A 13,837-nucleotide genomic window follows, 5' to 3' on the forward strand; every position below is an offset into this window, starting at 1 on the left:
GTTCCATCCAATTCCTCACTTTTAGACAGTCAAAAAACCTTCAGGATCTTAAATATTTTCAGTGCTGATTTATGTATTCACACCATACAATGGAAGCTATTTAAACTTCTGCAAACACTGATATTAAAACCTGCCTTAGGCTCACTGCCCATAATTTGCTATAAAATTACAAAACAAACAGTACTGTAGGTGAAAAGTCCTGGTGATGCTAGAAATATTTCATCATTAATATCCTCAACACAAATAGCAACATTCAAGTCTAGTTCCACTATAAATATTGCTTGTTTTGTCTTTAAAGACAATAGGCTTAGAGAGTCATCAACCTCTTCAAGAGCGTTAAAAAAATAATAAATTGATCTCAACTCACCCTTAAAATAATGTCTTTGTTAGGATCAGCCATCCAAAACAACCAGCACAAAATTAATTCTCCTAACTGAACTGATTGGTATGAATGAAGAACGGTAAAAACTGATTTGTAGGTCTTGTCTACATGAGGATTTTATTACAAAGTGGATTAGTGCAGGGATTTTAAAGCACAGTAATTCTTCTGTACTAGAAATCCAACTATATGGTCTAGCTTAATTATTTGAAGTGGATTAAACTAAACCACATAAAAGAAACTGTTGCCAAACAATAACAGTGTTCACAGGCAAGAGTGTAGAATAGCAATTCCAGGCTTCCCATGCACACCAGGATGACGCATGCAACTGACGGTACATGTGCAAGAAGCATGACTGGATCAAAGATCACCTTATTTTTTTTTTTTTTGAAATGTAGTCCTGTATCAGTTTTTCAAAACATAAATCAAGACTCAACAGGTATGGATTTGGTACAATGCATTACAATGCAAAGCTATTACCCAGGACTTTATCATGCCATTTATTAGCTGTTTCGAAACATTTCATTTCCTTACGGAAGTATATTTTCTCCTGTTTGCCAGCAACAGACTTTTCACTATATTGACCTGAGAGAGTGAGAAACAACATGTCTTTTCTCATTCATTCCAATATTCTTAAACTGGACTTGCATTTTGGAGGGAAGTAAAGTGTTACTATAAAATCAGCACAGGCCGAGTAGACACTGCTTTCCACACATTCTGCAAATGCAAGTCCTTCCTAGCATTTTCCTTCTTTATTTTCTCAATAACAAGATTATGCTTTTAAATATTTATAATTGAATGTTTATAAATGAAAGACCGGTTCCCAAAACTCTTATTTTTATATGAGATAAAAAATTATAATCCTCCTTGATGTTTGAACACTTGCTGTTCAACACAATTACGGAAAGAAAAACTGTACTTTCAGTAATTCTTTGTCTTTAGTTAAATACTACCAGTTTATACTATGGTCTTCTAAAAACAGTCAGCTTGAATCCTGAATGTATGAGAAATCAGTACAACGCTGGCAAGAACAGCCTAGGAAAAGAAGAGGAATGAGTAATATCAAGCATCTCATTGTAAACTTGATTTTTGTACTTGTACAATAACCCACATTCGATGAGGTTTCCAGCCATGAAAACATTAAAAAGACAGCATACATACACAAGTCCTACATCTGTTCACTTCAGATTAAGCCCACTTCCAAAACACTGAAAAAATCCCAACAAAATCTTACAGATGCCACTTCCAGTTGCACGTTACCTACTCTGGCACTGAACAGCTGCTCATAAACAGCACAGGCTTCCCTAATGACAAGTAAGCAATTAGTGACAAGCCTTCAAAATGACGGGCTAGTAATTACATCAGTGTATGCCTTCCTTCCACTGAAATGGACCACCAAGTTTGGACAATAAGAAAACAATGAACTAACTCCATTAGGAGTCCTCTCCTTTAACTGTTATCACCTCTAAAGGAGTGTCTGTCCGCTTTTGTTAAGCTTTTTTGGCTATGTTTTGTTGGGCTATTGTAAGCACAGATCCACTATACTATAAGCTTAAATAACTGCTTACATCACAGTGGTAATAGTTACAAAATTACAGTACTCATTTCTTCTCCATAATTAATCATTTCCATGACACAACAGTTAACCAACTGTTTCACAAATTTTCCTGGATAGCAAGTGCAGCATGATTTAAACTGGGAGCTGTTGAAATAAAGTATATGGTATAGCTCATGAAATAAAATAGCAACGGAAAGCATCATATAGTGCTAAGGTATCACTGAATTGACCTTAATTGGCAAAGGTGCAGCTGAAAAAAAACCCCAACAAACCAAAACCACTCAAGGTCATATTTATTTTAGAAACCAATAACCATTCTGGGAAATCTACATAGGCACACATCTCTTCCATTTCTTTAAGTGCTGGTAAGTTTAAATGTATTTGTTTAAACAGTGTGATTTGTATATACATTAAGATATTTCCATATTACTTGGCACTGCAGTGAGTGCCCACAGAGGTAAGAGGATCCTTCATATTAGAAAGAATACTGGTATTATTCCTCCTCTGAATATACTCAGACAAACAAGATTAAAATTAAATACCTACCAGCTTAAGGAAACAAATCTTGTTTTTTAATAAGAACCTATATTTGAGGCTGCTGATTTATACAAATTAGTTTTAATGGAATCACAGAACAGTTTGGGTTGGAAGGGACCTTAAAGCTCATCCAGTCCCACCCCCCTGCCACGGGCAGGGACACCTTCCACCAGCCCAGGTTGCCCAAAGCCCCGTCCAACCTGGTCTTGAACCTTCCAGGGAGGGGGCAGCCACAGCTGCTCTAGGAAACCTCTGCCAGGGCCTCACCACCTCACAGGGAAGAATTTCTTCCTTACATCTGATCTAAATCTACCCTCTTTGAGATGGAATTAAAGCGTATCAGGGTGTAAAAGTTTGCAATTTAAGATGTCTGCAAGAGGATCAAGGGTTTATGTACAAACAGTACAAACACTTTCAAAAAAAGTAGTGAAAATTATTGATATGTATGAATATGAGACACTAAGGACTTCAGCTAGCTTTATACCTTGTGCAGGAGCAAACACAGCCCAGCTTCAAAAATATTTTATATGCATTATGCATATATTTCTCACACTAGTTGACAGAGAAGGAGTGTTAAGACTTCTTTATTTTTCTTATAAAAACTGTAATAGTAAACTACTTTGAAGAGGAATAATTTTGAGATAATATAGTTAAAATTGATTTCTTAATTGCTTAAAATTATCTTTAAAAAGTGGCAAATTAGCAGTTTTCAACTCTTAAATGGCATATAGCTTAGATTAGTATATCTGAGGCGAGTTGAATCATTTTAACAAGTGGATTAGATTAATTGTTTCACTAGTGGTATCTAACCACTAGTTACTTGGTAGCATTGTCATGTCAGGATAGCATATAGCTACATTTCCTTTGCTCTCCATTCAAAAAATAGGATAAAATTTCCATCATGAAATGTGCAAAGGGCATCGGGAGTTATCCGTTACACAAATTTCTATTCCAGCACAAAAAAAAAAGACTCAGGATAAGACAGAAATGTTTCAGAAACTAAATTAATTTGAAACCCTTATTCAAAATTTTAGAAGCAGTAAACTTCGTGAGATCATTAGAAATGTCAAAAAGAACCCACTGGAACTTTTTCCAATGAATTGACAATAAATTTACCTGTATATATTACTTAAATACAAGAAATATCACTGAAATAAATTCAATAGTTTGTTCAGATACCAAGTATCTGACAGTAATTTGTTTTAAAGAGGAAAAAAATTAAAAAAAAATAAAACCGAAGAAATTACTGCACTCCTGGTCATGACTGGAGTGTTAGAAACCCTGTGTAGAATCCTACATGTTAGACAAAGTGAAAAGGGGATATAGAAATACAGACAGGAACACTGCTAGAACTCCAAGAGCAGCATGCCGGGCACTTCACTGGAAAGCTCAAGGATAATTACTAAATTCAAGATTAAGACTAACTTCAGTCCAGTCTATAATACAGAGTGAAGTCTGGCTGGTGCCATTTCCACAAAAGCTGATGCAAAAGCACAAATTCAGTGACTGGTCTGGACTACTACTCATTTCTTCCTTTTATCAGCTTGTCATAGTACAGCATTCTTGGTGGGCAGTATGCACAGCACCACGACAAACTTGGAGACAGCGTAAGTTAGAAGATGCAGAGTGGCATAAATCTAATTAAGTCTAAGTGGTAAGACTAAAGGAATGTAAATTAGAACCAGATACGTATCAGCTTCCTCACATGCAACTTGCACTCAGTCAGACTTCCTCTGGATTCTCTAAATCCAGCCCAACATTCCTACCCTGTGGAACTGAAAATCAAACTAGAGTCTTAGGCAATAGTTAACCAAAACCAATTCATTTAAGAATAAGAAAATTAAGAATACATATTCAAAATATATTTTTAAACATGTAGGGAAAAAAAATAGGTTAAGCTTTTGCCTTTTCTACAAATATATGCTAGTTTACAAGAGAAATCCCCCAGGCCAAAATCATGGTCGAAATACTTTCTTCAAGGACTTCCACTGCTGTAGTAGTCAATAACTGTAGCAGTCAACCAAATCAGCCTAGTACAGGGGAATCAGCAAACACCTGGTACTTGTCCAGTAGCAAGGTGAACGTGCAAGAACAGCAAAACCAATATTCATTATAAAGGTAAGAGACAGTCTTACAGAAGAGCTCATCAGGGTATGAAACATTCACTTTATGAACTCCTGAAAGAGCAAGCTACTGTTACCTTGACTATTTGAATACACATAAAAATTCTAAGACTTGTTGTCCAAATACACTGTTTGTTTAGTTCACAATTACTTTAGTAACTTTATTAGCAACAGCAGTAAATCAATTCTTTAATTCAATACTCAAGGCAATTCAAAAAACATATACAGAATAAAGAAACAAAGACCAAAAGAAGAAAAGCTGAATTAATCTTAAAAGGTGATTTTATGCGCAGAAGCTACACACAAAAGTAGTTTGAAATCCAAAATACTATTTTTTTAGTTAGCATCTATTGGGGTAAAAAAGGATACTCAAGATGCATACACCTCCTGAGTGCTTACACAACTCAGAGGAAAACTGACATTTATTACTAAGCATGTGGGTAACAATCTGATCTACAAAGTAACATTTGGCAGAACTGAAAATACTATTCTAGCATTAGTTAACCCATATTAAATGCTTATCATGAATATGAAAAGCCAAAATATTACCCAGACGATTGGCAACATGAGCCTCTGTAGCCACAGCTGACATTTACTATGTTAAAATCCTGTACTCACCTTTCAGTAGCAGTGAAAGGAAAATGAAGTGCTCATTACTAATGACAACAGTCTGCCTCTTAGTTTTTATGAACTGAAAAGGAATCTTTGCAACTCACTCATGCCCACCCAGTTATGTGTTCTTAAGTGACAACAGGTCTAACGGATTTTATGACAGAGCCTAAGCTCTCAAATCGTCCTCAGTTTGACAGCAGTTCCATTCCAACTTTTCTGTCTACTAACAATGCAAATGCAACCAGGAAAAGAGGGTCACCTTTATATGAATTGTTCAGTAGATTTCAAAATAACAGGAATGATTCTCTCTTGCACACTAACCAATTTATAAATGCAACATACTGGTTTTGCCCTGAGTAAGACAACCTTTGAAAGGCTTCTGAAGACATTATTCTGCATGTCTTAGATTCAGTAAAATGCAAAGACTGGTAAAGCCAGCACATAGGCTGATATGCAATGCAAGCATAAAGCATCTGGATCCAACAAAGCAGAGAACTAAATTTCAGACTTACGTTTCTCATCATCAGCATGTACTAGAGATGCTGCTCTCGACAAAACATCCAATGGAGTCTCCATTCCTCTCTGGATCCTGGAAAATTCAGAGCAAAGTTTCAAAGAGTAAACTCACAGAGCCCTTACCTCAACATACTAGGTGGTAAGCCACTCATTCATAGCGTACACACACCAGGTTTTACAGAGGGAAGTAGCAATGAACAAGAGCATGACAGCAGAAAGAACCAAAAATCCAGGTTTCTGCAGCTCTTTTCAGAAGTAAGTCGTTGCTGAAAGTAAGGAAACGCTGGAATTAGCCCAACTACTCATCCAAAACAAACCAGAAGGCCAAATTCTCAAGTACTTGGCTGAAGCTGATGACCACTGCTCATGTATGCTGCAACAAGGTTATCTGCTACACATTGTAGGCGGTTTGGCCCTACGCATGCCAGCCTTCCATTCCAAGAAACAGCTACTTGAGACAGTATCCAAAGACACAACTCATCTGAAGTGAAGATGACAGCTGGCCTGACCACCCGCACAAGCACAAGATTGCTTTAGATTCACAGCATTCAATAAACTTGTACTCCATACTCTCCTATGCCCAAAGCAGAATCATCCAAAGCTTATAAACCATTAAGACATTTTCTTACTCACGAACATACAGTCAGACAGTGGGCATGTGTATATTTCATAACACAGACAGAAAAGAGTAACTTGTATAATCATAGTCACACCTCAGTAGCTGTTTTGCCATGGTTTTCTCCCGTTACAACACATAATTTCCATACATGAAAAATTAACCCCATTACATAAAAATGCACATTTCAGCACTATACTAAGCAACAGACTCTCCCATTAAAAAAAATATATATAAAAATAAAAAGAAAAAACCCAACAGCAATAAGCTTCTCAAAGTTTCACATTAATGGCTTCAAAACTAAAAAAGAAGGGGAAGGGGAAAACATGTTGTCAAGATGCTTTTGTTAAAAGGCCAACAACTTATATGTGTTTTTAAATAAGGCAAGAGCATAGACAGAACTTTTAAGAAAACAAATGGATAAAGAGAGAAAACCCAGGACTGCTAGCAATGTCATTTTTTTTCTCCACAAAACTAGCATGCTATTCTGTCATAAGAACTGTTTACTGTAACTTACTTTACAGTATGATTTAAAAAAAAAAAAAAAAAGTGGTAGTGGCAACTACAGAAATCTCAAACACATGTATAGACACTTAACAACAAGCATATGTTTGGGAAACAATTTCCTTGACTTTGCACTATAAATAATAAACCTCACTATCCTCCCTCCCTCTTCCTAAATAATGCAAAGACTTTAAAACTAATCAAAGATTTTAAAGCATAAGATAAAGAATTTTTGAAGTATTTTTAAGTTTAAAAAATATTTTTTCAATAAAGAATGAAATTCAGTCTTGTTTCCATAGAACTGTACAAGAAGAGACATACTTGAAATAACTAAGTATAGTGCTTGAGGATAAAAACATGCATTCTCCCACCCTGTCAGAATCAGCTTTTGCTCAAGAACAGTATTTTAACTAACTTATAAATTCAGTTAACTCTTTCATTTAAACACAGTACATGTGGGCAAGAGGTTAGAAAACAAAATCCTAGATTCTTATTTTATGAAGTCTGTCTTCATTAAATATTTCTTTATAACACAGTTAGCCACACCCTCTTCCAAATCAAAGATTTGCAAGAGAGTGTTCACTAAAGAAGCCTCAGCATCCTTCTACTTTGATGCCTTAGACCTTAATGCTTGGTTTCTTTCCTGGTTTTTGTTTCCTTGGAGTTTAAAATAGCACCACTATTTCTCCGCAGAGTGTTGATTACTGACCCTCTCCCACAAATTCCTCCAACAGTGAAAAGTCAGTTGGAAAAAAGGTTAAAATATGTCTGATCGGATGATGCAGCTACACCAAACTGATTGCTAACTCACGATTTAGTACTAACCAGCTTTGTCCTAAATTTCAAAAACAGTAATACAAAGATTTTTGATCAACTCTTTAGAAAAACCTTCTTGATAAATAACAATGCAAAGGATATTAAGGTGTTTTTTACTGAAAATAAATTTCTGTTTTCTTTAAGTTTTTCAGTAATTTTCAAATAATGGGAGTAGCAGATGCCCAATCCCTTTCCAGAACATGCTCCTAGTAAGAGAATTAGCTGGTGACAGAAGTCCACACTGAGAGAAGGAAACAGGAACCAAGTCTTAATTCTATTCAGGAAATTAGACACTTTAAAAACAACTTCACTAAAACTGGCCTTAATATAGTTTTGTAGCCTTACATATTATTAAACCTCGTATCATGAGAGAGCTGCAGAAGTGTTTAACAGATCAGGTCTTCTGAAGAATGTTGTGTCCATTCAGGACATTCCACTCTTTGAAGGGATGCTGTTAATACACAGATCTGCTAATTCCAGGGTGCAATACCATGTATGCTGCCGCTTTTTAAACATGCTGAACATATTTACAGTTATGAAAACTACTTTCAAGGAGCTATAAACTTCCAGATTATTTTTCAAACAATATGAAATACCCCTCTAACTCTAAACTAAACTAACAAGTCAGGGATAACAGCCCAGAAACTAAATAAAGGTTGCCTACGAGAATGAGAGGAGTCTTCTCTTAGTTCAGTGTTTAAAAGCCTAATTCCAGCTCAGCAAGGACAGCAACTGCTACAGCTACTCCAAGGCAATCTCTAGAGAAGAGCCTGGTCATCCTCAGGAGTCATGTTTCAGAAATGAAAGAAATAGTTCAATTTCCAGGGTTCTGACAAAAACAAAAAAATCCAGTTAAAAAGCAGACCTGCTAGAAGCCAGCTAATTCTCTGTGTGACACAGAACCTGTCTATGCAGCAGAAACTAACCTGAATCAAAGTTGAATTTTTCTAAGTATCCCCATCACAAAACCAGCTCTCTAGCCTATGTGCAAGTATCGCTCTATGCCCAGATCTCATAAGGGAAAAACAAGTGACTAGCAAAATACAAGTACACAAATTTATCTTCTTCTGCATAGATCTGATTTACACACTGTGGAAACAGTTTTGTAAGTATCTTGTTACAAAATCTTAATCGTGACATTTAGAGAGACACAAGCCAACAGCACTTTTACAAGTGTTCAATATATTTTTATCTACCATAATTTCAAATATTAGTTTAATATCTTACTTAGTCCTTTTATTTATCACTGTTTCTACTAAACATTCCCCTAGTCTGTAATCTCACCGATATTACAGCGAAGAACATTCTGAAAAAAAGACATAAAATGGAAAATCATAAGGATACAATTTCCATAAGATAAATTACTAAACACTGATCCACTAGTAAGCTTTTTATGCAACACTTGAAGAACACAACACCCATCAGTGTCACAAAACAGCACATTATTTTCCCCCTCCTTTTCAAGGTTTTGCAAATTCCATGCACATATGGAGTACTCTTGGCTTTGCTAATGTTTGTTAATTTTCTTTGAAGACTCTAGAGAAATTAAATCTCTTGAAAATGAACAGTTAAGCAGTTTCATGGATTTAGACAGCACCTTCCAAGCATCAGGGAAAGCATACAGGGGAAAAAGCCCTCCAGTTGCTTGTTTGAAACTTAAGTAATCAGGCAGTAGAGAAACCGGCACCAGAGACTAACTGCAGGCTGAACAATGAGACATTTCTTCAAACCACGACAGTTATTATTCACAGTGGGGTATGTCAGGAAAGATTTGAAATAAAGACAAGAACTTTATTTGACAAAAAAAAAAAGGGGGGCAATAGCGAAGAGACGGAAAGGAAAGAGAAACATGAAAGGTTATGCTTGTGGCAGTAACCCCCATTACAGAGATGTGATGGCTTTTGTCTAGAATGGATCTTAACTAGTAACCAAAGTAACAGGTTAGATGACAGAAACAAAGAAAAAGTTGGGTGATGAGAACAAAAGGCCTGTACAAAAGGCAGGCTGTACAGATAAGAAAAATCAGAAGAATTTAGATAGTTCGGACATGAAGATCTAAAGAAAAATTCCAGTTGTAAAGATGCCTGGATTACAGGTCTGACTGACCAACAGAATAGCAGCTCAGCACACAGCCACTGCAAACACATTAATAAGACAGATCTGAAAGGAGATACTAGCAACAGGTCTCTCTTAAACTTGTTGAGTGTGAATTAGAGATAGACATCTACAAGATGCCAAGAAGAGAGAAAGGTTGAACCTTTCCATGATGTAGAGGAAAGCCTAGTGCTTGAGATCATATGTTTGGTGAAACTACAGAGATATGGTCGGAGGAGGAGGAAGTGGACTAATAAACAAAGTCCATTATAACAACAAAAAAGTGAGACAAGAAGGACAAGACACTCCAGAAACAATCAAGAGTGAGGACTGAAGTAACTAGATAAACACAAGTATAGGGAAAACAAGATTAATTGAAGAGCATGGTCGAATAGGTCAAAAGCAGCTCACATCCAAGAAGATACAGGCACCGTACTTCCAGTCAAATTCATAAACAGTAGCAACCTAGAGAAAGGAGACTCCAGGTGATTTCAATGGAAGAAATCTAAACTGAAGAGGAAATCCAGACACAATTTATCAGTGCAGTTAAGAAGTCAACAGAGGAAAGGAAGATAAAGCAGCAGTTTGATGCAAACTAGGTCAACATCTTTTATTTTTTAAGATAGGAAAGAGTAAAGCATATTTGTACTGTGAATGACAATAATGATAAGTACATTGTGTTCAATATGTGTCCTCAATAGCCGCAATACGTTAAAATTCCTTCCACTGCACTTAGGTCAGAGCTTCTACTGGTGGATAAATCCTGTGTTGAGATATCCACGAGAAATGTTAACTCTAAGTGCTCCATTTAGATTGCAATTACTGTGTAGCACTGATCATCCCTCTGCATTTACAACTCTCAGTCTTCACAGTGAGTTCAGGCTACTTGGCCAAAGGAATCATCAAAATACCACTTTTTAAAAAAACCTGATTTATTCAGGACTTTTTTTTTTTTTTACCATGCTTGTTTTGCATACAGAAAATGTGTTTGAACAGGCAAATCTTTGAACAGAAACAACGATTTAACTTATCACACAGAAAATGATAAGCTTAAAGCAAAGCTTTGTCCTTTTACCTTGTGTTTTTTGTTTTCTTGTTGTGCAAATCCTCCTTAACAAGGTAACATTCTAAAAAGAAAGCTATTAACAATGGAATTTGAATTAAAAGCTAACAAACATAAGAAATTAAAGGTGGAAGAGTCTAACCTGACCTGCAAGATCATTCAGCCCATCCTGCATCTTTCTTATATGTTCTGCTGCAAACATGTTATGAAACGTCTAACCATAGCTAAAAGAACCGAACCGAAACTACTTTTTGTAATAGAAAACTTTCCAATCTATCTGAAAACACACAAATTGGCCTTCTCAGTCTCCATATTGTATTAGTTATCAAAGCTACGTGTATTTAACAAGAACCTCCTGAGGCTTTATAACGTGAATGCGCTTCTTCAGTTAACACGCCCCAAAGGTCTGTAATCAATGATTTTCTATCCCATTTTAGCTACTAGCCGTATTTTATACTACCAGACTATCAGATCTACCCCTTTCAGCATGACTTCTGGGTGCTCATCAGTGGCCTAATCCCTACCCCGAGGTGGGTGTAACAGCTCTGTGGTAGCACGCATCTGGCGGAGCCATTGGGGAGCAGAGATGAAGAGATGAGGAGGGCAGCGACACAGCATCCTGCCGCCGAACTCCCCGGCCCAGCCCCACAACGCGCGCTGGAGGTGCTGGCCCAGTGGTCGCTTGAAAAAAACAACGCCAATGTACAGTGTAGACACGCCCAAATTCTAGCAAGAGTCTCCGTTTTATTTGTGACTGAAACTAGTTCTTGTCGCTGATTGCAAAAAAGCCTCGTAGCCTGATCCCAAATACTGAGATTATAACTGGTGCCTCAAGGAGAAGAAAGAGAGATGTAGGGAATTTAAGCAAAACACACTCTATGTTAGAAATAACCTCACAAGTTGGCAGATAGAAACATACAAACACAGGCTGAGAAGTTTGGAGAAGAGCCTTAAAAAACAGTTCACGTATTATTAAGGCAGGACAGGCAGGTTGCTGCCGGATTTTACAGTTTTGGATCTAAGCGTTCTTAATATTGTCGCCTGTAAAAAGAATTTCATTCAGGTTTCACAACCTACAGTGTGTTCCTCTTTGAGAACTGCTCTTTAAAGAGCTCCCTATTCTAAAGTTAGAGAAAATCTAATCAGAAAATTTACCCTGCAGGAGAAATCCTGGAGGTCCAGATCAATTAGTCTTCTTTGGTTTAATTAAAAAAATGTCCATTATTTCTTGTTTCTGATAATCCTGAAGCACCAACAGAGTGAAAGGGAAGCGAGCTGGCTTCGTGGTTACTCAAATGTCAGTGGAAACGGTTGTTAAATTCCCATTCATCGCACTTCCAGAAAAGGGGTGCGCTGCTGTTACGTGCAGTCAGCTCGACTCAGAAAATTAATTACTTCTGATTAATCTGGGAAACATAAAACCAGCTTGACTGAATAGACTGAAACTGCACTGCTAAAGATTAAGTGAGAAATCTCTGCAAGTGGAAGATACGAGATGCAGAGTCAAAAGCCTTAAGGGTGCCCTTCGGGCTCCTTCCAGGTTTCCCCCCGGACGCTCTGCTCCCGACGGAACTCCAGGGCTTTCCTCTGCCAGACCCGCGCGCCCGCCGCAGCCCAGGTGTGCCGGTAAGATGGCTGGCACAGCGCTCCCTGCTTGCTCCTACCGCTCCGAAACAACTTTCCGGATCGGACTTGCGTCGGGACGCTTCCCCGCCGCTCCACTTCTCACCTCTGCCGGTAGCCGGCACCGTGCGCGGGGCCCGGCCGCGCCGCCCTCCGGCCCCCGCGGCCCACGGGCGCCGGCCCGCCGCAGGGCACCCCCCGCTGCCCTGCGCCGGCACAGCGGGCCCGGCCGACCCGCGGGCCCCGGCGGGACGGCGCGGCGGAGCCGGGGGAATCCCGCGGGCGCCGGGCGGCCCGGGTCCCGCCCGCCCCGACGGCCCCGCGGCGGCTCCCGCCCCCCCACCCCGGCCCGGCCCGGCGCAGCCCCCTCAGCGCGACGCCGGGGAGGCTCCGGCTCGGCCGCCCGCCCCCGGGACCGGCCCGGTGCGCGGCCCGAGGAGGAGTCCCGCGGCGCGGAGGGCGAGACGGGGGCTGCCCCGTCCCGGTCCCCTCCTGTCAGCGCCTCCGGGGCGACGCTCGCCCGCCCGCCCCGACACTCCCCTCCGCGCCGCGGGCCGCCGCGGGCCGCGGAGAGCGGGCGATGCGCTCCTCAGGGCTGCGCGCCGCGGCCGGCCGCCCCCCGCCCGGGGCCCACCTGTCCCCCCGCCTGCCCCCAGCCCTTCCCGGGCCGCGCTGCGCTGCGCGGGGCCGCTGCCCCCGCCGGCGGGCTCGCTCGCTCACTCACCAGCGTGCTCCGGGCGGCGGGCAGCGCAGCGCGGGGCGGGGAGCGGGCCGGGGGCGGAGGGCTGCTTGTTTACTGCCGGGCCGGGGCCGGGGCGGCGAGCCCGGCGGCGGCGGAGCGGAGCAGGCGCGGCGAGCCCCGGCGCCGCTGGCCCCGGCGCCGCTCGCTGCACGGGCCCGGGGAGGAATCCCAGGAATGATGGAATTCCGCTCCTAGCAGGTGGGGAGCGCGGGGCGGCGCCATCGGCCGGGCCCGGCCGTGAGCTCAGCGCAATTAGGGAAATGAGGCGCTGACATCACATCCTCGCAGGTACGGAGCGAGGCGGAGCCGCGCCGCGACAGGCCCCGCGCCCGGCGGGGCGGGCGGAGCGTGTGGCGGCGCTGCGGGAGAAGTAGCCGGAGCAGCGGCCCCGAGCGGCGCCCGCGCCGGGCAAGGGAAGGGCGGGTGGGTCAGTGCCCGCGCTTGAAAAAGCTTTTCCGCAGCGAGAGGATAAACGCCACCAAAGTTTCCCCGGAGAGCAAAGCAAAGCTGCTTTTAAAAGCAGAAATACACCGCATGCGGTTCCAGTTAAAACGCGCCATCGCTCAGCGCCCAAGGAACCGGCTTAGTAGCAGAAACCAGAGAAAAAGCTTTTCCGAGGCCACGGTCCCGCACCAGGGCTGGGCTCGGGGGTGA

General features: G+C 41.1%; 1 protein-coding gene across 1 annotated transcript in view; it reads right to left on the bottom strand.

Annotated features, from left to right (window-relative positions):
* VGLL4 (vestigial like family member 4) overlaps positions 1-13,305 on the bottom strand; it is a 92,234-nt gene extending 78,929 nt beyond the window's left edge. Inside the window, exons 1-2 of the mRNA XM_074913767.1 lie at positions 13,166-13,305; positions 5,722-5,798 (exon numbers count right to left, since the gene is read on the bottom strand). Coding sequence (XP_074769868.1) covers positions 5,722-5,785 — 64 coding nt within the window. The 5' untranslated portion in view covers positions 5,786-5,798; positions 13,166-13,305. The remainder of the gene's footprint in view (positions 1-5,721; positions 5,799-13,165) is intronic.
* Positions 13,306-13,837: the final 532 nt, after the last annotated feature.

The sequence above is a fragment of the Athene noctua genome, chromosome 10, assembly GCF_965140245.1.
Source record: "Athene noctua chromosome 10, bAthNoc1.hap1.1, whole genome shotgun sequence".
NCBI classification, from domain to species: Eukaryota; Metazoa; Chordata; class Aves; order Strigiformes; family Strigidae; genus Athene; species Athene noctua.